The following is a 26,833-nucleotide window of genomic DNA, read 5'->3' as shown; positions in this document are numbered from 1 at the left end:
GCACACATCTCTCTGAAATGTAGAGCTTGGCTTAAATCTTCCTGATGTTAATCTAAAGTCCATGAAATAACCAGCATTGGTGCCAATCTCATCCAAGGACTGATTTAGATGTGGTCGGTAAAGAAAGATGAACTGTATTGGTGATCTCAATACTGAATGGGAAAAACACAAAAAGAAGATGAAAAACTCGCGATAAGGTTACTTCTGATGGGTTCCCCTGGTTGACTTCGGTCAGACCAGGATGCATAGACGAGCACCACATATGATCCATTGCACGTTTTCTTATAAATGATGCATGAGCAGCACTCTCTTCCATCCATGTGCACTGTGGGTGCATTTCCAGCAAAGTAAAGAGAGGAGACAACCTGCTCTTCAAAGGATATCCGGTGTTAAAACATACCAAGTGTCTTTGGTGTGGAAAGGCTAGACACACAGATGCCTGCTCTGTATGTAAATTGTGCGCAGAGTAGGCAGAAAGAATTGTGCCCAGAGCAGTTTCTTACTTAACTTGTATCTGTTTGAACAAGATGATCAGGGACCGAGTGACGGGGACGATTACTTTAGAACAGGTAAGTTGGTGGGGTCCTGCTGGGCATGGTATCTTCAGAAATGGAAGGGGCGATGGGAACTTTTCTGTAGCAAAGCTTCAAGGTGACATCTTGCAACATGTGACACCATCAAATAGTCTTTCTTTATAACCAGGGCTACTGAATTATGAGATCTTGGACCGTGGCATTTTAAGCATGATTATGGATTTGTACATTTGTCACATACTCCATAATCCAGACAAAAGAATAGAAGAGAAGACTGAGCTACCCAATTAAGAGGCAGCAATTAAGAGTGACAATGAAACCAACAAATAGTAAGCAATGGACGGGCCAGAAGCCCTTGCTGTACGCAACATCTCTTGCTAGCAACAGCGCATGCGCACAGTCTTAGGCGAGGTCTAAAAAAAAACAAAAAACAAAAAATATCACCAAAAAAACTGTAATACTAACACAAAATGTGCCAAGTAATTTGCCTTTTCTTCCTGCATGATTTAGTCAATCCCGTCACATAATTGGTCCTCTCCTGCCACATGATTCCATTGGCCCAGTTTCTAATTTTGTTATATCCCTAAGAAAACACACGCAGTCCCAAGGAAGCGGACTCACTTCAGGGGCTGTGGGGTACTAGCGACTGCTCTCCTCTTTAAATGGTATATAGCAATAGTCAGTCTACCATGTGATGATGATGAAGTTGCAATATCATCAGACGACTGTAGATTTACAGCTGAAGAAGGTGAGAAGTTGGTGTGAAGAATTCAGGCTAAGTGAAGCAAGACGTATGAGGAGACTGGCTCTGCAAACACAATATCACTAAAGATTCTTCTTTCATTATTTATTCAACTATTGCTACCTTCAAGAACAGGTCTTCAATAAAGTATGATATTTTCCACTTTGTGGCCACCTTTGATAACATATTGTTGAAGGAAACATGGCTAGTGACCTAGCAAGCCATCCAAGCGAGTCCTCATCCTGGCATGTCGAAGGTCATTGCTCCCAGCTTGATCAACACCCACCAAGGTATTTTCTTGCAAAGTACAGAAATATTGGCAATTTACTTTTGTTTCTCTGATGGACAATCAACTCAGAATCTGGTCCTTAGGAACTTCTTTTCCTCCAAGAGAGCCACCCCAAAAAAAATCTTCCTACAGCTGAAAAGGTGAAAGAAGAAATGAATCATGACCATCTTTGGTTGTTGTGATCTTAAGTGGCGAGTTCAATACGCAAGTGGCTAGAGAAGTCCTGTGTGATACTCTAGTGGGGACATTAGATGAGGAGTGGGACATTATTAACAAGCCAGGCTTTTTGATATCAGAATTAGATGCTCGTTTGTGGACTTTTTGTCCAACTCTTGCTACATTCTTAATATAGGATACAAAATGGCACTCGGAGCAGTGATGAAGTGGGAAAAATGAGTCCGAGGTCTCTAGTGGCCTTGTTTGTAAATGGATTATGAAAGCATCATCTCAACAACGATCACATCCCTCAAATAAAAACTACTAAATCTTACACATGCAATCATGAGATTTCAAAAGATACTCACATGGACCCCACCCCCCCAAAGGTGGATATTCTAGTACTGAACTTAAAAAAAAGTGTAGGTACGCTCATTAATTTGAAGCATACTTTAAAAATATGATCTGATTACAAACCCATTAACCTCTGTGTCTGATGTAGTAATTCACTTTAGAGTGCCGTTGTACCTTACTTTTTGGGTTCTTCCGACCCGCTCATTCAAGGGTGAGCGCAACGAGCTGGAAACCTTTGAGGAACAACAATGAACAACAATGAATGGGAAGTGCAATAATTTTAGTCTAGATGTAGGGCCCTAAAATAAATCAGATTAGCATGTAGAGATTGTGGTATCCAAACTAGCGAGGGATGTTAGATTGTGAGGCACGCAGATGGGCCAATGAAAACTTTAATCAAGGGATGGAATAATTATAAGAAACTAGGCTAGAATGATTAGTGATTATAAAAATTAAAGAAATAACAGTTTTCTGGAGAATGGCAGTGGTAGAGGGGTACCACTACAGATAACCTGATGGCAAAAATTGCAGACTGGCCTTTCTGCAAAGTGAAACACATATCAACTATTTAAAGAAAGCCATGGTCAGAAGTCAGTGGGCGAGTCCACTAATGAAACGCCAATTGGGTTGATAGAAATAATGCGTTCCTTGAAGGCCTCCAAAGCAAACGTTCCCAATGGAGGGCAATGATGTTTCTCAAGCAATATCCGAGAAGGCGAGCCTCCATAGCTTGTCTTGTATATAAAGTGATATTTTACCAAGGAACTGTCCTCAAAGCCGGGCAGGATCAGCACGTGGTCAGTATTAAAAGGAGTGCGTTTTGACCCTATGAATTAAAGGCTTCTCTTTGTGATGAGCACACAAAGCGTTGCTACTTTAAGCGTTGCTTGTTTACCTCCCAGGGTAAGTGACATCCAGGAATGTTTCCCTCAACTCAGATGTTTTTTTTTCCAAAAGGGAACAATCGACTATCCCCGCTCCCCGGTGTCAACATGGTCCAGTCGGCTCCCTTATAATGTAACTTTGTTGACCTGGAGGTAGTTTCAACATGAGTAATGTCAACTGCTAAGGTCCAGTTTGGGATGTTTATCCGTCCTCTACCAAGATCTTACAGAATTCTAGTATTGTCAGATGTCTGGGTCAAGGTAACGTTGAGACGAACGAGGGACGATAACTCTGCTGTGAAGGGGACAAAAATTATTTTTATCACCGTTTTATTCACAATTGTCCTGAGAGATATTCATATTTGAATCTAATCAAATCAACCTTAAAGGTGATGCGCATCGACCCCTAGTTCAGTCAGATGCATGTCTCCGCATTCTTTCATGCTGAGGACATGGTCCTGCTGTTCACTTGTACTTAGTAAGTCTTCAGTGTTCATTAAAAGCTTTGGACATATTTTGTCGTCAGTAGTAAGAGCAAATTAATAGTGATGATGTTTAGTAAGAATAAATCAAATAGAAATAGGCTTCTGGAAAATTGGATGTAGTCTCAGACTGCTATTTGCGAACCATCTCGAAATCAATAAAAGTAGCTCGGTAAGTTCTGGCCAGCGCCACTGCTGAGGTGATACTTACATTCAGCAAGAGATGGTGGACTGGTCCTTTGTACCGTTGATGACTGCAGAAAAAATCAAGATTGTATCACAGATCAGCCATGATGCTTCTGTGGGGCGGGTCTGAGGAGCAACAGATGTGGATGCACTTAAGGCCCTGGAGATAGCTTTAGGGATGAGGGCAGCTACAGCCACACAGGACAATAGACCTGAGCTCTCTGTAGGTCTGGGACTTGACAACGCAGCTGTCAGCAGACCTACTGCTTACAATATGTTTAGAGTGGGTTTTGGACTCGTCCCTTTCAACCACTGATTTTGTTTGGTCTGCCACTTTCAGCCATTGGCTTGGCTTGCCAATCGAGTACTGGCTCCTTCGAGTGAAGCGTTTTCTTCCACTTATTTTTATTGGTTGTTTGGATGTACCCTTCCACCTCCACGTTAGTATTTGCATTGAATTGTAAAAAGAACAGTTGAATTGTTTGCAAGAACTATTTTACAATTATATCCTTCTCTCCCCAATCCTTCTGGCTTCCTCTTTCATGTTTCGCTCTAATGTGCCAAGACAGGATCCATCGGCACATTAAAACCAGACCTTTTGACTTTGCCCAGGCTTTTTATTAAGACTAGATAATAAAATTGTGCTTTGTGGTTTATTAATACTGTTCCGTTTGACTCAGATAGGAGCTCATGGCTCATTATGGGGAGTTATCAAGTGATGCAAACTATACTTACATTTAAATAAACTGGTAGCTGGATGGACAGACTTCAATTTGGGAATATTTTATTAAGTGAAGTTTTTGGTTCTCTACGTTTAAGTACTTAGTAAAAACAAGTATTGGCAAAGGTAAGTCATGCGTGTAGACTTATTCAGTATGGCACAAAAGTATTAGCAATGCTGTGCAGCATTTGCACACAAAAAACACACATTCACAAGAACTGACAAAGCCAATAGGTCCAGTGGTAGCCACTAGTATTTTGACTGTGTAAATCTTTGTTTTGGCATGATTATTACAAAATGTTATTGTTTAGGAAGCTGGTAGGTGTGCGTCAATCTAAAAAAACAATGACTAAAGGCACAAATATATTTGGGCCATAGTGGCCCCTGGCAAATAAGGGAACTACTTTGTGTGTTGAGTAGCTTTTCCTTGTGTAAAGGCAGACTGCCAAAAGCTTAAGTGGGCTGACCCATTGACCCATGCTGAAGTAGGTGGAACAAAAATTGTGAATAACAAAACAACAGACCAGAGGATGAAGACAGCCTGCTGAAAGCCCCTATAAGTAAGTATATTACACATAATTTTAGTACAATCAAGAGGTATTGGCTAACGGCAGACCTAATAAAAGCACAATGACGTCATAGCCACTTTTTCCAATCGAGTCAATCTGTAGGTAAGCTTTAGTTATGACACATGAACCAGCACACACACCCTGGCCTACTGTTGTAAGATGGTAGACACCACTTAGATCATGTTTAAAAAAATTTTTAAAAAGGGAGCGTTAAAGTGCTTTTATTAATGGGGAGTGCCCAGCAGCAAATGGCCAGAAACACCACCAAATTCTAACTTAAAGGATGCGGGACCAACAGAGGAGCAGTTGGAGGGAAATTAACAGGGATTGGGGGGCTGGAGGGGATAAAATAAAAATAAAGCCTAAGGGGGTGGGAACGAGCAAAGGGAGGCAGATAGCAACACAGAGCGTGCAGGGTTTAGCAAAGGTAGAATCAGACCTGGGGGAAGGGAAACTTGCATAATTCTTTGAAGAATAATCACACAGAATTACCTAAAAATTCTGCAAGATTACAAGAGAAGAATTCTGCATTTAGGAGTATTTCTTAGCACACAAATGCCCCCTCACATCCAAAATGAACGTAAGGGCGCATTTTGAGCGTTAAAAAAATAGTGCTATTAGCAACAGAACACTGATAGCAAGCACGGGCAGCCTGCTTGCTAAATGTGTTGTGAAGAAAAAGGGGGGAAAATTATAGGGATAGGCGCTAACAGAATATCACCAAAACATTTCTTTAACAATAGATAGTAAATACGGTGCTCCTGGACGGAGGGTCCTCCCAGCACCTCCAGTGTTTCTCCAATAGGAAAAACCAAACGGATTCAAAAGGCCAGGGCACTCGTATGAAATACGATAAGAGTCTGTGCAGTTAGGTTCTTGGTCTTCGGAGAATCAATATATAATCCAAACAGAGTTAAAGTTCAGTGTCCTTATTCTTGTGCAAGGTTTTCATACATGTTCATCACATCAGAAAGATTCCATATGTGGTCATCACAACAACATCCAACATGTGTTTCGGCTCCGAGAAATTAGTCTAATTGACTTCCTCAGGGCTGTAAGAAACATAATAATGAGCTTGGTCATAATCTGTAGTTATACATGATTATGGAAAATTAATACCTGGCACTAAAATCGTGGCCAAGTCCTTCACCAGTACCACGTGAGTGTCTAAAATCATCAGGTGACATTACCAAACGGAGCCACAGAGAAAAAACTGTGATTACAGTTTACCACAAGTGATAAACTTGTTATTATTATAAATATCACCAAAAGTTTGATGTGCATGTGAAACGAAGTAGAAATTGAGAATTAGAAATAGGGATAAAGACTCCCACTAGATATGTGGCGATGAGAAACGGAAACTAAGGTTGAGAAATATACTCTTGATGACAGGGTGTCATTAGGAAAAAAGGAAACAGAAAGGCGTCATAACACCTAGGAAATTGGTGAGTGAGTGTGCTAAATTAAGCTTTCGCAAGTGTGTCTGAATAAAGAAAAATGTACCAAAATATAAGTAAGGTGTTAACATGAATAGATGGCTTATCCTAATCAAGTAAAACTCTTCAAGATAATGTACGATCTGAAATAAAATGAATGTAAGTCATTAGGAGAAAGATAATGAGTACGCTGAATTTAAAAGGAACTAACAAAAGGACTATCACGTACCAATAGAGAAAGAGTAGTGGGAATCACGTGACAGGGGCAAAACACTATTATCCCCAAGTCTTCGTGAGGGAGTACTCATAAGTCAGCACGTACGGATCCAAAATCTTTTACGGTGCGATCTAGAAGAGAAGATCGCTATACTAAGGAAGTAGTGACAAGCATAAGCAATATGGCATCAATCTAAAAGTAAAAGGTCATGTACCTATAAACAAAACAGTTCTTTTGGGTAAATTCTTGTGTTGGGGGCGCTGTGTCTTGCTCCCCGATAATTAAGCTGGTGTGTATGTAGATAAAAAGGACGTGTAAGCCCTCCGTCTCATCTAAAACCAATGTAACAAAGATTATAATCATATGTTGCTTCTAAGTTGAGCAACCAGACTCAGCCCCCTCAAAATAAAGTGCAAAATACATAAGTTAACATTAATGCCACCTACCTAGAGGTATAAGATATAGAAGAGACACAGAGTAAGGTCTCAGGAGTGTGTGTGAAACTCCTCGGCATGACGGGCAGTATGTTTGTTTGGTCCTTCTTTTATTCGATGATGAGAATCATCAGCTGGTCCAAAATAGAAAAAGGACAGTGTTGAAAGAAAAAGTGGGCGCCATCAGGGGGCTGAGTCTGGTTGCTCAGCTTAGAAGCAACATATGATTATAATCTTTGTTACATCGGTTTTAGATGAGACGGAGGGCTTACACGTCCTTTTTCTCTACATACACGCCAGCTTAATTATCAGGGAGCAAGACACAGCGCCCCCAACACAAGAATTTATCCAAAAGAACTGTTTTGTTTATAGGTACGTGACCTTTTACTTTTAGATTTATGCCATATTGCTTATGCTTGTCACTACTTCCTTAGTATAGCGATCTTCTCTTCTAGATCGCACCGTAAAAGATTTTGGATCCGTACGTGCTGACTTATGAGTACTCCCTCACGAAGACTTGGGGATAATAGTGTTTTGCCCCTGTCACGTGATTCCCACTACTCTTTCTCTATTGGTACGTGATAGTCCTTTTGTTAGTTCCTTTTAAATTCAGCGTACTCATTATCTTCCTCCTAATGACTTACATTCATTTTATTTCAGATCGTACATTATCTTGAAGAGTTTTACTTGATTAGGATAAGCCATCTATTCATGTTAACACCTTACTTATATTTTGGTACATTTTTCTTTATTCAGACACACTTGCGAAAGCTTAATTTAGCACACTCACTCACCAATTTCCTAGGTGTTATGACGCCTTTCTGTTTCCTTTTTTCCTAATGACACCCTGTCATCAAGAGTATATTTCTCAACCTTAGTTTCCGTTTCTCATCGCCACATATCTAGTGGGAGTCTTTATCCCTATTTCTAATTCTCAATTTCTACTTCGTTTCACGTGCACATCAAACTTTTGGTGATATTTATAATAATAACAAGTTTATCACTTGTGGTAAACTGTAATCAGTTTTTTCTCTGTGGCTCCGTTTGGTAATGTCACCTGATGATTTTAGACACTCACGTGGTACTGGTGAAGGACTTGGCCACGATTTTAGTGCCAGGTATTAATTTTCCATAATCATGTATAACTACAGCTTATGACCAAGCTCATTATTATGTTTCTTACAGCCCTGAGGAAGTCAATGAGATTAATTTCTCGGAGACAAAACACGTGTTGGCTGTTGGATGTTGTTGTGATGCTAAATGTGTTGTTGGGGTAGGATACCCAACCCACCTCCCCTCCCCCTCAACTTACAACCTGCATTTAGAGCTATTTCTTTAGCACAAAATGCCCCCTCATGTCCAAAATGGACAAAACGGTGCACTTAGCGCTAACAAACCGTGCTAAAAGCAGTAGAACACGAATGGTGAGCAGCAATTTGCGCTCTGTAAATATGCTCTTGCTGTAGGATTTTTCGCCAAAAAATTACTCTTAATTACGTGAGCAGGAGTTATATTGTCATTATTAGTAATGCCACATCAAAGAGTAACGCAGAATTACAGAAATTACTCCGGAATAAATCGAAATTCTGCCCAGAAAGAAAGACTAAAACGACAGGGGCGGATAATAGTTGGGTAGGAAACAAACGAAGAAGAGAGCTAGACAACTCATCCACCTCGAGTACGGAGAGAAAAGGTGAAGAACTACAGAACTGTTTCAAGCTTGCATCCACAGGTACTCAATGGAGGATTTCCTGTTGTGTAGACTCACCTTCGACCTCTTAAACTAGTTAAATGTCTGTAAAGACATCAGAACAATCACTCATTCAAACAAACCCATCTCCAGGGACTTCTACATGGGGCAAGCAGCATGACTAGACAAATCATGTTACAGCGACATCACTTGTCCTGTCCAGGGCGTTCATTTACCGAAGAAGTGCCTGTTGGGAGATGTAGTCTGTGTTCTCTTCATTTGAACCGTTTGACACAAAGCACTCAAGAACAATGAATGAAAGTGCGGAACTGCAGTGATGGTCCTCGGGTGACAGGGGGCCCATTGGCCGTAACAAACATCCAGGGGAGATGGGATGTATATTGGGGGTACGGGGTGCCTTACCTCAGACTTGAATTTGACCGTGCCTTCCATGATAGTGGTGTCCCGGGTACCTCCGAGTATTCCTTCCTCAGGGGATGTTCCTGCCGTCAGCACCCCGAGGGGCGGATCAGCCAACGCCCTGGGTGGGGCTCCCTCTCTCTTTCTGAACTAAAACCACCCTACACGAGTGCTGAGCTCAGCTCTGCGGAGTAGCCCCTCTCCCCACTGAGTGAAGAACCTTAGGGGTCCCTCCTCTAGCCTGAAACTCCCAGGGTGCCTCCCTCTCTCTGATGGCCTCAACACCTCATACTTCCCTCCACTCGCCGCAGCGCTAAGCGCACCAGGGGCCACCTCTCCCCGCTAGCTTCAGTGTGACTCTCCACTCCCTGCTGTGTTAACCGCCCCAGGTGGGTTCTTTCCTTCTCTCCTCAGCCGAGTACCACCGGTATCACTTCCTGCCTCTGACGAAGTTCTCGTCTCTCCCTCCCTCCCCCTCAAGACTCTCTCTCAGGTGAGGTCGGTGGTCAGACAGGTTTTCCCGATTTCACATTTTTGTCCCTTAAAGGCACAGCGGCATTTTAAAAGTCTCGTATCTTCCTGCGTGTGTGGAGCACACCCTTCAGGGTGTTGGCCCAGGTCCAGTCCCGGGCCACCGGTGGGCACAACATCACCTCTGCCACCAGTGCTTGAAATGGAAAAATTAAAGTGCTGGTACTCTGAATCAGAGTACCCGCTTGTTTCTAAGAAGTGCCGGTACTCTCCAATTGAAAGTATTACGTTTTTCTTGAGATGTGCCGGTACTCTCCCTCTCAAAATAAAAAATTGTGCAATTAAGTCAACCCTCAGTCAACCCTCAGGGTAGGGTGACCAGATTTTGAGAAGTAAAACCGGGGGCAAGTCAGACATAAAAGTAGGACTACAGCATTTAGCCTTACTTCTAAATCTAGCCTGTCCCGTTTGTTGCATAGCCTTGTAAATGTATGTATGTAGGTGCATATATTATTAATATATATATATATATATAGCCATATATATATATATATATATACATATATGTATATATACATGCATATATATCTATGTATAGATTTATATGTGTGTGTGTGCATGCGCGTTGCTGCTGTAAATGAGTGCATTTATACACAAACACACACATTTACAAGTGCATATATACACATACCACACCTTTACTAGACCAAAATCGAATTTGTTCCCCAACTTGACACCAGGAAATAAGATTGACACCTTTTAAGAACTGGTACTCACAGACTTGGAAAAAGTGAAAAACATGACACATAATAATTGTAGAGAGAACCTGAGTTGTGGTGAACGTAATGCACTGAAGAGACTGATAAACAATGAGAAATTAGAAATCAAACTAGCAGATAAGGTAGGGAATATTGTGGTTATGGAGAAGAACAATTATTTAGAAGAGGCTCTTTGACAATTGAATGTAATTACGAATTATCTGAGCTATCGGAAAATCCTCGTACTGATTTAACCTTGGATCTACACATGAGACTTCAGAAATGGCACTCGGAAGGTCTATTGAATGAGGATGAACGAGATGATTTTTGATGAATGAGAGCCCAGTGATTCCTACAATTTATTTCCTCCCAAAAATACATAAAGCACTCACTAAGCCCCCTCGTAGGCCTAACATATCCAGCTGTGGATCCCTATATGAAAATCTATCACTATAAATGCACTACTTCTTGGCACCGATGGTGAGAAATGTAAGCTCATATATACGCGATACAGGGGACTTTCAAAGTTTGCTGGATGACATTGCCTGGCAGGAGTGTCACCATAGATGTTATGTCCCTTTACACATCGATCTCACATACAGTCAGCCTGAGAGCAGTAAAATATTTCCTGCGACAAAGGAGCATTCATGAGATGAAACACTCAGAGATGTTGTTGGAGATGGTTGAGTTATGCCTGAGGAATAACATCTTCATCTTTAATCACCAAATGTATTCTCAAATCTGTGGAACTGCCATGAGAGTTTCCTTCTCTCCAAGCTACGCGAACCTCACTATGGGGTGGTGGGAAAAGCACGTGGCTTGGAGAGAGGAGAATGATGTATACTTGGAAAAAATCGTCATGGGGCTCCGGTACATAGATGAGCTTTTCTTGATTTGGAATGGCCCAGAAGACCAATGCAAGGAGTTTATAGACATATTAAATGTGAACAATGTGGGTCTAAAGTTTACATACAAAATGAGCAGGACATTGATAGACTTTCTGGATGTGACAGTGTATGTTGAGGAGAACACAATACAGACAACTCTACACCGTAAACCAGTGACGTAGCATGGGTTGTCAGCACCCGGGGCAAGGCAAGTAATTTGCGCCCCCTAACCCGGGGCAAGGCAAGTAATTTGCACCCCCTAACCCGTGGATTTACTCTCTTCCAAGATGTTGCGCCCGGTGCGGCCGGCCCCCCCTGCACCCCCCACGCTACGCCACTGCCGTAAACCCACTGCAACTAACAGTGTGTTACACAGTTGTAGCTTTCATCCAACATCATTCAAGAAAAGTATCCCCTTTGTGGAGTTCATTAGTATGAAGATAAACCGTTCTAATGAGAATGAAATGGAAAGCAAATTCAGAGAAACAATCGCAGATTCCTCAAAAGAGGATACAAATACCGGGATGTGAAACAAGGAGAGGATAGAGCAAGATCCTTCACACGTACTCAGCTACTTATGAACAATCCAAATTCAACCAAACAGGTGGATGATGCTACTATCAGATAAATTTTGACTTATAGAAAAGAGAATCATCAAGTGCTCAATATTTTAAATAGATATTGGACTGTGATAAAGAAGGATCCAGACATTGGCCCAGTTCTAGGGTTGCGACCTGATGTGACCTATAGGAGAACACCCTCTTTAAAAAAACATCTAGTAAAAAGCTACTTTGAGATGACAACACCAGTGAATTGATTACAACAAAAGAACAAATAATTTGTGCGGTGCAATAAGTGCAAGGTATGCCAGATTGGCACCAACAAGAAGGAGTATATGGACTATAAAGGAAGAAACATACACATAAAGGACAAGATAACATGCAACACCTCATTTGTTTTATATGCCTTAGAGTGCCTATGTGGGATAAGGTATGTGGGAAGTACGATCTGCCCCCTGAAAAAATGGATACTGGAACATATAAGGGCAGTACAAAATGGAGATATAAATTATGCCTTAACCAAGCATCTACAATGTCATGATGGAGCTGATTGGCTACACATGCGCTACTATGGCATAACATGGGTAAAAAAACATGAAAGAGGAGGTGACAGGTCACTTAAACTAAGACGATTGGAGTAAAAAAATGATTATTAGACTCAAGACTATGATACCATACGGATTGAATGGAGATGAGGAAATGCACAGTCATCTATAGAAAATGTACGAGCAGGCACTGACACTACTATTATGACTAGAGATAGGGTGTAACTGTGCAATATCCAAGCCCACAGAGACTTATGTTAAGATCAGCATATAGAACTATGATGGTGATTCACAGATTTGCTATGGGAGATGAAACAAAATGCATAGATATTTGGATAGTAGGTACGAATGTCATGTCAAAATAGGAAAGATGCGCGATTCCCTAAGGTGTATGATGTTTATAGGTCTTGGCAAAGGGACTCGGAAGTGGATAGGTGGTAAGATTGGGACACTGGAGATGTTCCTGTGGGAGATTAGAATAATGGACAGTTCTCCAGATGGCTTAGGACCATACTATTCTGTAATGATGCCTACAAGGGAGAGGCCATGGATACTATATCCCTTACTATAATAGATCAGAGCAACATCTAATATAGAAAAAACGATATCACCAGTGGTCGCAAGTAAACGACAACGTTTGTAGTCGTAAAACTTCAATACTTAGATCGATCCATAGGGCTATGACCTCGGGCTCATGTACTGGTCCCACAGGGATGACCTAGGATAGGAGAAAGTATGTCCCAACACTATGTAAATGTATGAGAGAGGACAAGTAGATATGCAGTAAGCCCAGTGAAGTAGACTTATTGAGAAAAAGGAAACAAAAGGGACTGGCGGGTAGCCAAGGTAGAGTACACTAAGGCCAGTGGGAGGGATCCAGCTACCCACCTTGGCACTAGAAGTAGCTGAACACATGGACTTCAATGTACCCATGATGGATAGATCAATTATAGGAGTTTGAAAGAATAGCCACACTCCTGGGGAGAGACAGTGTAGGCATGTGTAAGGAAATGCCTCCTTGGCATGGTTACCCCTTAACTTTTTGCCTTTGCTGATGCTAAGTTTTGATTGAAAGTGTGCTGGGACCCTGCTAACCAGGCCAGAGCACCAGTGTTCTTTCCCTAAACTATACCTTTGCTTCCACAATTGGCACAGCCCTGGTACTCAGATAAGTCCTTTGTAACTGGTACCCTGGTACCAAGGACCCTGATGCCAGGGAAGGTCTCTTATGCCACCCTGGGGACCCCTTACTCAGCACATGCACACTGCCTCACAGCTTGTGTGTGCTGGTGGGGAGAAAAAGACTAAGCCGACATGGCACTCCCCTCAGAGTGCCGTGCCAACCTCACACTGCCTGTGGCATAGGTAAGTCACCCCTCTAGCAGGCCTTACAGCCCTAAGGCAGGGTGCACTATGCCACAGGTGAGGGCATATGTGCAAGAGCACTATACCCCTACAGTGTCTAAGCAAAACTTAGACATTGTAAGTGCAGGAGGGTAGCCATAAGAGTATATGGTCTGGGAGTTTGTCAAACATGAACTCCACAGTTCCTTAATGGCTACACTGAAAACTGGGAAGTTTGGTATCAAACTTCTCAGCACAATAAATGCACACTGATGCCAGTGTGCAATTTATTGTAACATACACACAGAGGGCATCTTAGAGGTGCCCCCTGAATACCAATCCGACTTCTAGTGTAGGCTGACCAGTTTCTGCCAACCTGCCACACACCAGACATGTTGCTGGCCACATGGGGAGAGTGCCATTGTCACGCTGTGGCCAGGAACAAAGCCTGTAGTGGGTGGAGGTGCTTCACACCTCCCCCTGCAGGAACTGTAACACCTGGCGGTGAGCCTCAAAGGCTCACCCCTTTTGTTACAGCGCCCCAGGGCATCCCAGCAAGTGGAGATGCCCGACCCTCCGGCCACTGCCCCCACTTTTGGCGGCAAGGCTGGAGGAGATAATGAGAAAAACGAGGAGTCACCCACCAGTCAGGACAGCCCCTAAGGTGTCCTGAGCTGAGGTGATCCCTGCCTTTAGAAATCCTCCATCTTAGTTTTGGAGGATTCCCCCAATAGGATTAGGGATGTGCCCCCCCTCCCCACAGGGAGGAGGCACAAAGAGGGTGTAGCCACCCTCCAGGACAGTAGCCATTGGCTACTGCCCTCCCATACTTAAACACATCCCTACATTTTGTATTTAGGGGCACCCCAGAAAATCAGATTCCTGCAACCTGAAGAAACAAGAAGGACTGCTGACCTTCAAGCCTGCAGAGAAGAAGGAGGAGAACAACTGCTTTGGCCCCAGCCCTACCGGCTTGTCCCCAACTTCGAAAACCTGCAACCAGCTACGCACCCGACAGGGACCAGTGACCTCTGAAGCCTCAGAGGACTGCCCAGGACTAAAGGACCAAGAAACTCCAGTGAGCGGCGGCCCTGCTCAAAATCAGCAACTTCTTTGCAACAAAGAAGCAACTTTCAAAGACTGCATGTTTCCCGCTGGAAGCGTGAGACTCTGCACCCGACGCCCCCAGCTTGAGATTCAGAGAACAAACACCACAGGGAGGACTCCCTGGTGACTGCGAGCCCATGAGTAGCCAGAGACGACCACCCTGAACCCCCACTGCGATGCCTGCAGAGAGAATCTGGAGGCTCCCCCGGACTGCGACTGCCTATAACAAGGGACCCGACGTCTGGAACCAGCACTGCACCCGCAGCCCCCAGGACCTGAAGGAACCAAACCTCAGCTCAGGAGTGACCCTCAGGCGACCCTCTGCCTAGCCCAGGTGGTGGCTGTCCCGAGAAGCCCCCCCTGTGCCTACCTGCACCGCTAGAGTGACCCCCGAGTCCCTCCATTGTTTCCTATCTAAAATCCGAAGCCTGCTTTGCACACTGCACCCGGCCGCCCCTGTGCCGCTGAGGGTGTGTTTTGTGTGCCTACTTATGTTCCCCCCAGTGCTCTACAAAACCCCCCTGGTATTATCCCCCGAGGACGCAGGTACAATCCTGCTGGCAGACTGGAACCGGAGCACCCCTGTTCTCCATAGTCGCCTATGTGTTTTGGGCACCTCTTTGACCTCTGCACCTGACCGGCCCTGAGCTGCTGGTGTGGTAACTTTGGGGTTGCCTGGAACCCCCAGCGGTGGGCTACCTATGCCCCAGAACTGAGACTTCTAAGTGTTTTACTTACCTCACAAACTAACCTTTACTTACCTCCCACAGGAACTGTTGATTTTTGCAGTGTCCACTTTGAAAATAGCTTATTGCCATTTTTACAAAGACTGTATATGATATTGCTTTTATTCAAAGTTCCTAAAGTATCTAAGTGAAGTACCTTGCATGTAAAGTGTTTCCTGCAAATCCTGAACCTGTGGTTCTTAAAATAAACTAAGAAAATATATTTTTCTATATAAAAACTTATTGGCCTGGAGTAAGTCTTTGAGTGTGTGTTCCTCATTTATTGCCTGTGTGTGTACAACAAGTGCTTAACACTACCCTCCATTAAGCCTACTGCTCGACCACACTACCACAAAATAGAGCATTGGAATTATCTAATTTTGCCACTATCTTACCTCTAAGGGGAACCCTTGGACTCTGTGCACACTATTTCTTACTTTGAAATAGTATATACAGAGCCAACTTCCTACAACATGTCTCTGGAATACACAGCTTTTCATATGTTAAAATAATGTATAAGTAGTAGAAATAGAGAAAGGGATCTGTAGTGTCTGTGAAAATGTATTAGACATTTTGTTGGTAGTTCGTTATATGTATTTTTAATTTACACTGTGACTATGGTTGTTTTGCACTACATCTACCAGAATGCTGGATGATGGCAGAGGGTGGGAGCATATATATAGGCAAAACAAAAGATGCACTTACTTACCGTGATCAGGACTGTGTTAGTCGAAACGTGTTGGTGGTGATGATGGGTTGTTTTGGAATATATTACAGAATTATATGAAGTCTTTTGGAGTGCTGCACTTTGTTTTTGGAAGAAACAAATATATATATATATATATATATATATATATATATTATATATATACACACACATACATATATCGCTATATATAGATATATATGTGTGTGTGTGTGTGTGTGCATGTGCATTGCCACTGTCAATGTGTGCAGGTATAAACAAACACATACATTTACAAGTGCACATATACACATTCCACACATTACAAGACTATACTCTAGCAATGGCAGGTCGTCCACCCTTTGCCCCCCTGCCCACTTTGTCTCCCTGCTGGGAGCAGGCTCCTCTTGTGCTGCTCAGAAGAAACAGACACTTAAATTATTTCAGATTTAAGGGGTGCTTGTGGAAAGGAAAGCATACTTTTAATTCCTCCTTTGCAGGATTACTTGACCTTTCTCCCCAAAACTAGGGCATTTATTTAAAATTAACAAATACATCGGGACAAAGGGACAGTCCACTGAAAACCGGGACTGACTGGGGAAATCCGGGACATCTGGTCACCCTACCTCAGCTTAGAGGATACACTAGTTAAGTGGGCTGAAAAAAGTGGGGGTCTCTAAAGAAAAGCAGAGGCATGGCCCACGTAATTAAGAGCGTAGCTTAAAACATGTAAACTAAAATTCTGTGCGGCACACAGGGGCCACCCGACCAGTCAATTCCTAAACAATAGCTGCAAAAAACGTAAAGTAATTTGTGTTAAAAATGCAGTTCCTGTCTACATTTTATGTTTTATTTGAACTTGCATTTTTTTCTGTAGTTTTGTTCATAAATCATAAAACTTTGGTATACTACTTAATGTGAACGTAGTCGTTTCTAGGTGTGTGTTTGAGTTCACATTGCAGGTGTGTGTTTATTGCAGGCTCTGATCAGGGCCATTGGAATTATGCGGCAGGGGAGGGTCAAATTATGTTTCAAGGTTTTGTAAATTATGCAGCGAGAAAAGGTAAATTATGCGATGTAATGCAGCACATTTTGTGATCCTATTACTCCATTATTTTGTCATTTTTTAGACTCGAGCCTTCGAGTGCATGTGGTAGCGCATGCGTTCGCTTGCAAGACTCTGTTGTGTTAAGTAAAGGCCTTTGAGTCCGCCTGTCGCTCACCATTTGTTGGTTTACTTGGCACTCTTCTTTACAGCCTCGTAATTCGTCAAGGCATGCCTGGCATCATTTCCGTTTCTCTATGTGGAGCACGAACCAAGCACTAATTGATTTAAGTGCCCCGCTGCTCCCGACGTGATTGAGGTACTATTTGTTTTTTTTAACTTCCAGTGCCCCACAAACAGAAGGCTTATGACTGGCAAAAGTGTGCCCAACAGGACAAACAAAATTTCTAAGTTTTCTTTTTTAAAGCTAAATTTTTTATTTTGCCAAGTCGTCTTTTCTCAGTTTCCATGCATGTTTTTTTTCTTTTTTTTTGCTCGTGGGGGCTGTTGTCAATTGATGAAAATTCACTTGTTCTAAATATGCAACACCTATTGCACTGTAAATGCTTGTTTTTTAAACTTGTTAACACTGGGAATTGGTTGCACGTCATTAGCACCAGTTTAACACCCAAGTATAGCAATAATCAACGGAAAGGTGACTGGTCAACCTTTATGAAGGGCCTTTCACTGCGCAGCAACACTTTCCTCTGCGTTTTTAGTAACTTTTGAATTGTTTGAGGTAGAAAATAATTTTGTGTTAAACTCTGTAGATTATGTAACAGATGACGAATTATGTGGCAAATGCTGCAAATCTATGCCTTTGGGAAAATTGCCAAAGCCGCACAATTTCATAAGTCCAGTGGCCCTGTTATGATTGAGTGCCCTGGAGCTGAGGCTGAAGGCAATGCTAGTTTCCCACAGTGCCTGTCAGTGGGTCACAAAGGTGCTCAGAATACCTGTTCATTTAGTCTTTGGACTCTCTGCAGATCACACAGAGAAATGGTCATATGTACCAGCTGTAATTGTTTTTCAAAGCAAAAGTGTGTGAGAGAGTTACACAGATGTCAAAATATTGACAAGGTGAGTGAGAGTATTGTGTGTAGGGAGGTGTTGAAGTGAAGGAGATGCAAGGAAGTACATGCAGAAAACAATGAGAGTTCTGAAAGGAAAGAAATGAGGTGTGAGGTGTGAGGTGTACAGATGGATGATTTCATAAGATAGAGAGAGAAAAAAGATGTAAATGTCTAAGGGAGAGGCTGAAGATGAAAGTGATGTGAAGGGAAGAACAGGAGTGATAGAGACACTCCAAAGGTCAATGCCCCTTCCACAGACCTTAGTAATATGCTTTTTACAGTCTCAAATCTTCAGCATTGAAAAATATTACATTCTCATTTTCAAATGATTCACCACAGTCATTCTTGTTACTCGTCCTTACCCCACTACCTGTTGCTCCCCCCCACCACTCCTCCAGTGCTCCCAGACCTCTTGTCACATTTAAATTTTTTTACTTTTCATTTTTTAGTTAAAGGCTCCTAATGCTAATGATGACATTCTGAAAGCCTCCCTAGGAATGCATTCCGCCCATTTCTTACCACTGGCTTTGTGATTTGTAAATCAAGGTTGATTGCTTTCTATTTGCTGGCTTTATTTGTTTTAGACTGTCCAGCTTGAGTTCGTCCCTTCCTGTGGAACATATTGGTTTTACTGTATGCTTCCAAGTGCTCTCTTTCCGTAAAGAGGCCCTTAAATCTTGTTCTTATCTTGTCACATTTACTGTAAATTCAAAAACAGTGGCCAGATATCAGCCTCTGTCTTCATTGGGTGCTTGGTGTTTACTTTTCTTTCTTTCATTTCAAAGTAAGAGACTATGGGGGTCATTACGACCTTGGCGTTATAAGGCGCTTACCGCCGTGCAGAAGACCGCCAATACACCGCCACGGCCACGGTAGACCGCCACTGCTATTATGACACACATCTCGGAATCCGCCGAAATTCAGACACCCACACAACACCGCCACACCAAAGGTCAGCGATAAACATGCGGAAACAAATCCTCCACCTCCACGCCAACAGAAACACGCCCATGCTATTACGACCCACTAATCCACGCGGCGGTCTTTCAACCGCGGTATTCCATTGGCGGTACACACCGCCGCGCTCAACAAAATACACACACAGCTCCAAACACCGCCACATTGGACATTTCGAAATACACACACCTGATACACATACACACACCACTCCCACACACCCAATACAATATAAAACACACACCCACATCACACACAAACCCCTACGACCACAATTTCTGAGAGAAGGCCAGAGAGAGACAGCACAGAATAGAGAACCCCATCACACAGAGGCACACTACACCATCACCCACACAACACCCACGCACAAAACACCACATACCACTACACTCACCACACTCATCAACACATACACCACCCCACACATCACACACACCACCCCATGGCACGCCAAAGACACCCCCGCTTCTCCGAGGAAGAGCTCAGGGTCATGGTCGAGGAAATCCTACGGGTAGAGCCACAGCTATTTGGATCACAGGTACAGCACACATCAATAGCCAGGAAGATGGAGCTATGGCAAAGAATAGTCAACAGGGTCAACGCTGTGGGACAGCACCCAAGAAATAGGGAGGACATCAGGAAGAGGTGGAACGACCTACGGGGGATCTTGCGTTCCACGGTATCCAGGCAACACATCGCGGTACAGCGGACTGGCGGCGGACCCCCACCTCCTCCCCCACAACTAACAACATGGGAGGAGCAAGTTTTGTCCATATTGCATCCTGAGGGCCTCGCAGGAGTCGTTGGAGGAACGGACACTGGTAAGTCAAACTTCAACTATCATATCCCCCACCCTACCTGCATGCTATCACACACCCCCACCCTCACACCCCCCCTATCACTCCAAATCCTCACCTATCTACCCATGACACCAACCACCCATCCCAACCCCAAAACCTGCCGACCTAACTAAGCATGGATACCCGTCACTAAAGCATGCCCACTGCACAGACCCACAACACCCCCCAACTATCACCACACAAGCCCCCACACAGGAATGCCTGCACTGGGATACACGCACACCCAAACATTGCACATCATGAAACACACACATGCAATAATCATGTACTCATACCCCCGCAGGAACCCGAAGGAACGTCACCACACCAGAGGGTCCAGACAACACCACTCCACCACCAGAAGAGGCCCACAGTGACGACAGCAGCTCTGCCCCACTGGATCTTGATGACCAGCCCGGACCATCGTGGGCCTCAGGACAGTCGGTTCCCCTTGCCCAGCCACAGCCCAACACCGAACTGCCACCCTCTGGGAACACCAGCACAGCACCCACCCAGCGGGCCCAAACCTCCCTACCCAGGATTGGTCAATCAGTGGTGTGTCCACCACTACAGGGCACCCAGGCGAACCCACCACCCCAACAACAACAGGGACCTGGGGGCAGTGGTAGTGGACACACGGTCCAGGGGACGGAGGCACAGGAACACAGGGGAACTGGAAGGGCTGCTGTGCGACAGAGGGAGGACAGGCCAAGGGAACCTCCTCTCAACGAGGCCCTCTCCTCCATCATGGGAGCATACCACCACTCCCAGGAGACGATGGCAACGGTACTGGCCAAGTTGCAGGAGATCCTGCGTCTGCAGGAGGAACAGTATTTGGGGTTCAGGGAGGAGCTCAGGACCATCGGCTCCGCCCTGGGCACCATTGTAGGGGTGCTGACGGACATTCAAAAGACCTTGAGGGACACCGTGGCACTCCAAGGGGCCCCTGACACTAGTCAGGACGATGAAATGCCCACCACCTCCGCCGGCGCTAGTGGACAGGAGGCACCGCCACAGGACCAACACACCAGCACCCCATCCCCTGCAGACGGACCACCACCACGCAAGCGGGCCCTGAGATCCAGGAACAGGACAGAGCAAGATGGCAAGACCCCCGCCAGGAAATAAGACCACCCTGATCGTCCTCCCACTGTCCCACTTTGTTACCCTGTCCAAATCGGAACTGCCCCAGCTCCACTTCCAATGGCCAGATGTGCAATGTACCTGTGAGACTAATAGACTGGACTCTGCCATGGACATTCCTCCACCATCACCCATCCCCATTTCACAACCCCCCTTCATTGTTATGCACTTAAATAAACACCCTTGAAACACTAATAAAACTGGAGTCAGTCAATGATTGTGAACTTTGTATTGTCAATTACAGTGTTAAAAAAGATGTGATGTGTGATGTCACACATCACAAGCCTTTCAAGGGTGCAAGCTGTTGACACGTAGGTTACCACAATAGTGAAACAGAAATGGAAGGGGACAACTCAGTTAACAAATAGGGAGTGAAATGTAGGTACAGGATAGAGGTAGACGTGTGAAAGTTAATAATATGTGAAACATGAAAATGTACTCACCTGTGTCTCACTGAAAATATTGCTGTATGACTGACTCCCTGTTGTCGTTTTCATTTTCATCAGCTTCCTCCTCATCACTGTCCACAGGCTCCACAGGCTCCCCCACTGCAACAACACCGCCATCTGGATCATCCTTGTGCAGAAAAGGCACCTGGCGTCGCAATGCCAAGTTATGGAGCATGGAGCAGGCGATGATGATGTCGCACACCTTCTTCGGTGAGTAGAATAGGGATCCACCAGTCATATGGAGGCACCTGAACCTGGCCTTCAGGAGGCCGAAGGTCCGCTCGATCACCCTCCTAGTCCGCCCATGGGCCTCATTGTAGCGTTCCTCTGCCCTGGTCCTGGGATTCCTCACTGGGGTCAATAGCCATGACAGGTTGGGGTAACCAGAGTCCCCCAATAGCCATACACAGTGCCTCTGGAGTTGACCCATCATATCAGGGATGCTGCTATTCCGCAGGATGTAGGCATCATGCACAGAGCCAGGGAACATAGCATTTACCTGCGAGATGTACTGGTCTGCCAAACATACCATCTGTACATTCATGGAATGATAACTCTTCCTGTTCCTGTACACCTGTTCATTCCTGCGGGGGGACCAGAGCTACATGGGTCCCATCAATGGCACCTATGACGTTGGGGATATGTCCAAGGGCATAGAAATCACCTTTCACTGTAGGCAAATCCTCCACCTCAGGGAAAATGATGTATCTCCTTACGTGTTTCAGCAGTGCAGACAACACTCTGGACAAGAAGTTGGAAAACATAGGCTGGGACATCCCTGATGCCATGGCCACTGTTGTCTGAAAAGACCCACTTGAAAGGAAATGCAGCACTGACAGCACCTGCACGTCAGGGGGGATTCCAGTCGGATGGCGGATTGGTGACATCAGGTCTGGCTCCAACTGGGTACATAGTTCCTGGATTGTGGCACGGTCAAACCGGTAGGTCACAATGACATGTCGCTCTTCCATTGTCAACAGGTCCACCAGCGGTCGGTACACCGGCGGATTCCGCCATCTTCCAATATGTCCCAACTGACAGTGCCTAAGAAGGACAACAGCGAAGAAACTGTCAGCATTCCTCCAGGTATGTACCCACAGTCACACACAAGACTACAACAGACAATTAACCCATCCGGGAAAGGTTTTGAGTGTAGGCCTCGGTATGTGAGACGCAGTAGTAATTGAAGCCATGTGGGCCCCTGAAATGGCGGCTGCCTGACCTCTAAACTGGGACAATGGGATTGTGGGGTAAGTGCGCTGGCGTTGGACACCGTCGCGGTAGGCGGTCGTAGAGCGCGGCGCAATGCTGCATTGGTTAACATTGGACCCTATGGGTCCCAGGATCCAATGAACATGTGCGCCGCCGGTGATGATGCGCACCGCCGCGGACGTCACCGCCGCGGACGTCACCACCATTTTCTATCTCTTCACTCACTAGATACCTGACCTTCGACAGGAGAGGACCTACACTGCTAGTGCTGCTGTAACCTCGGTCTGGAAGCGACGATGGCTGCTGCGTCTGGGGAAAGGGCCCCTGCCTTCACTGCACAGGAGTTGGAGAAACTTGTGGATGGGGTCCTCCCCCAGTACACGCTACTCTATGGTCCTCCAGACCAACAGGTTAGTACACAGGGAGCACGTTGTATGGGCTAGGCTTGGGTGGAGAGGGCTGGGTGGATGAGGGAAGGGGGCAAAGTACATAGAACAGTTATGCATGGGGATGAATGGGCCACAGGGATAGAGTTGGGAGGGGGCCAATCACAACGACGGTGCAGTAGGTAATGACTGTCCTCTTTCCTTGTGCATGTCATGTAGGTCAGCGCCCACCAGAAGAGGGACATTTGGCGTGCCATCGCCAAGGAAGTCCAGACCCTGGGGGCCCACCAGAGACGGGGCACCCACTGCCGTAAGAGATGGGTGGACATTCGCCGCTGCAGCAAGAAGACGGCGGAGGCTCAGCTGGGGATGGCCTCCCAACGTGGGAGGGGTGCCCGTCGCACCATGACCCCCCTGATGTTCCGGATCTTGGCGGTGGCCTACCCAGAGTTGGATGGGTGCTTAAGGACATCACAGCAGACACAAGGGGGTGAGTACTACCTCAGCATATGGACTTTGCGTGCAGTGGAGGTGTCTGGGTGGGGGTGGTGGGTTGTGGGTGTCCCTAGGCCAGGGCGAGTTAGGTAGGCAAGGCCCCTCCGTTATGTAGGCCATGTGGCACTCTACCCCAGCTCAAAACAGAGGGAAGTTGATGTATAGTTGCCCCTTTGCCATCCATGTGGGCAGATTACTACCATTGCCATGTAGGCCATATCCCAGAAATAGCATGTGCAGAGGTCAGGAGCACGGCGTAATGCATGGGGCTGCTGCGTCTGTCTTGTCCGCCAGCGGTATGCCATGCACTAAAACTCTCTTTCTTCTGTCTCCCCCCTTTTCCTGCTCTCCCTGTCCTTTTGTACATCAGCATCAACAGGCAGAGGTACAGTGGCACCGGAGCACGAGGGAGCTGCATCCCACATGGCCATGGAGGGCCACACCACAGACTCTGAATTCACCAGCGGGACGGAGTGCGAGGGGAGCTTCACGTTGGCCACCAGATCACCAACCAGCGACACAGACTCGTCCGCCGAGGGGAGCTCCCCTGTGGTGGCGGCACCATCTGTGCGCCCCACTTCTACAGGTACAGCCGCCACCTCCCCTACCAGCACCGCCCTCTCAGCAGCCCCTCATCGTGTGTCCCGTGCCCGCTCACCCAGGAGGGTGGGCATCACCTTCGCCCCAGGCACCTCAGGCCCTGCCCCAGTCACCCCTGCTGCCCTCAGTGAGGAGGCCATTGACCTCCTCAGATCACTCACTGTTGGGCAGTCTACCATTGTGAATGCCATCCAGGGTGTAGAACGAGAGTTGAAACACGGTAATGCATTCCTGGAAGGCATTCATTCTGGTCAGGCTGTCCTTCAGCGAACCCTGCAATCTCTGGCTTCAGCACTGATGGCAGCCATTGTCCCTGTGTCCAGCCTCCCCCCTCCAACCTCCTCCACCCAGACCCAATCCCCTGTACCCCAGCCCATCCCAAGCACGCCTACAGACCAGCAGGCACACAAGTCAACACCCAAAAGTAGCTCAAGCAAACATAGGCACCACACACACCACAGGCACTCACACAAGCATCACACCCATACAGACACAGCAACATCCACTGTCTCCACTGTGTCCCCCTCCTCCTCTTCTCCCTCCTCCCTCCCAGTCTCGTCTACACACACACCTGCAGGCACCACATCTACAGGCACTAGGACTCGCACCAGAACACCCAGCACCACAAGCCGCTCACCTGCACTCACCACCTCCACTGCCATTTACACGTCCCCTGTGTCCTCTCCCAGTGTGTCTGTGACGCCCCCTCCCAAAGTACACAAAGCCGGCAATCACTCACCCAACATCCATCCACCTCACGACAGCCTCCAGTACCTGCACCTGCACCCAAAACACCTAAAGTGACACCTCCTACAACCACCTCCTCTACCTCCACTCCCAGACCCCCTCCAACTACCCATCCCAGTGTCCGTCAGAAACTGTCCCTCTGTCAAATTGACCTGTTTGCCCCCACCCCCCCTCCAGTTCATCAGTCCCGTCGTAGCGCCTCAGCCAAAAAGCCTCCAGTACCAGTGGTGCGTGTTCCAGGTTTTTGGAGTGCACCGTCCACCAGGGCAGGCAGTAGGACCCGGAGCCAAGGCACTGTCAGCCCACCCCCTGTAAAGGCACCGAAATTGGAGAGTGGACGACGGGACCGTGTCAAGACTCCTGGTGGGACAACAAGTGAAATGGGATCGAAGGCGATTGGTGAGTCAGCTGTAACTCCTAAGAAGGTGGGGAAGGTTCCGAGGAAGTCTGCCCAGCCTGTTGTGAGTGTCACAGCGGAGAAGTGCGCCATCATTTCCGGCGGTCCAGACACAACCCCCAGCACCGTCGTTACTGGTCCAGAGACCACTGCCAGAGTCATTGCCCAGGAGGGCCCAAGTATCGTTACTGGTCAGGAGACCACCGCCAGAGTCATTGCCCAGGAGGGCCCAAGTATCGTTACTGGTCAGGAGCCCACCGCCAGAGTCAGTGCCCAGGAGGGCCCAAGTATCGTTACTGGTCAGGAGACCACCGCCAGAGTCAGTGCCCAGGAGGGCCCAAGTATTGTTACTGGTCGGGAGACCACAGCCGGAGTCAGTGCCCAGGAGGGATCAGGATCCCACAGCCCCACTGGGCGATGATGGAACGTCATGCCACACCCCAATGTCCAGTGTGGAGTTCGTCATGCCACACCCCAATGTCCAGTGTGGAGTTCGTCATGCCACACCCCAATGTCCAGTGTGGAGTTCGTCATGCCACACACCAATGTCCAGTGTGGAGTTCGTCATGCCACACACCAATGTCAGTATCTGAACCGCCATCTCAGGCTACCGCTGAACAGTCCATAGCCAGCCATGGCAAAGCACCGCTGAACAAGGCCAAGACCGCCATGGTGAAGACCGCTGAACAGTCCATAGCCAGCCATGGCAAAGCACCGCTGAACAAGGCCAAGACCGCCATGGTGAAGACCGCTGATCAGGGCAAACATTGTGTGGGTATGAATAGGCCGCCACATCAGGCATCCTTCTACCATGTGCAGCTGGGACAGTGACAGGACAGGAACTTTCACGGGGAGACTCATCCAGTCTGGCCACCAGTCCCAACCAGTACCAGTTGAGAACTGCATCTACTTGCGTCAATGTGGCTTTGCACTCCCCAGGATGGTCCAGTGGGCAACCCACCCACTGTAAAGACTTGAGAGACTGTGGCTTTGCACTCCCCAGAATGGCACAGTGGGCAAGCCACCCACTGTAGAGACTTGAGAGACTGTGGCTTTGCACTCCCCAGGATGGTCCAGTGGGCAAACCACCCACTGTAAAGACTTGAGAGACTGTGGCTTTGCACTCCCCAGGATGGCACAGTGGGCAAACCACCCACTGTAGAGACTTGAGAGACTGTGGCTTTGCACTCCCCAGGATACATCAATGGGCATGGTGCTCCGTCGTGGATCTGGCTTTGCAGTCATGTGGCTGAGGTGCCCCCCCTTCCCTTCCCCCTGAGGTGCCTGTAGTGTTT

General features: G+C 46.3%; 1 protein-coding gene across 1 annotated transcript in view; it reads right to left on the bottom strand.

Moving 5' to 3' along the window:
- Nucleotides 1-9,504, bottom strand: part of LOC138246484 (suppressor of tumorigenicity 14 protein-like) — a 128,955-nt gene extending 119,451 nt beyond the window's left edge. Inside the window, exon 1 of the mRNA XM_069201121.1 lies at nucleotides 9,117-9,504. Coding sequence (XP_069057222.1) covers nucleotides 9,117-9,146 — 30 coding nt within the window. The 5' untranslated portion in view covers nucleotides 9,147-9,504. The remainder of the gene's footprint in view (nucleotides 1-9,116) is intronic.
- Nucleotides 9,505-26,833: the final 17,329 nt, after the last annotated feature.

The sequence above is a fragment of the Pleurodeles waltl genome, chromosome 7 (genome assembly GCF_031143425.1).
Source record: "Pleurodeles waltl isolate 20211129_DDA chromosome 7, aPleWal1.hap1.20221129, whole genome shotgun sequence".
NCBI lineage: Eukaryota > Metazoa > Chordata > Amphibia > Caudata > Salamandridae > Pleurodeles > Pleurodeles waltl.
Note: the sequence above shows the minus strand (reverse complement) of the source record. Positions and strands in the feature narration are given on the sequence as shown.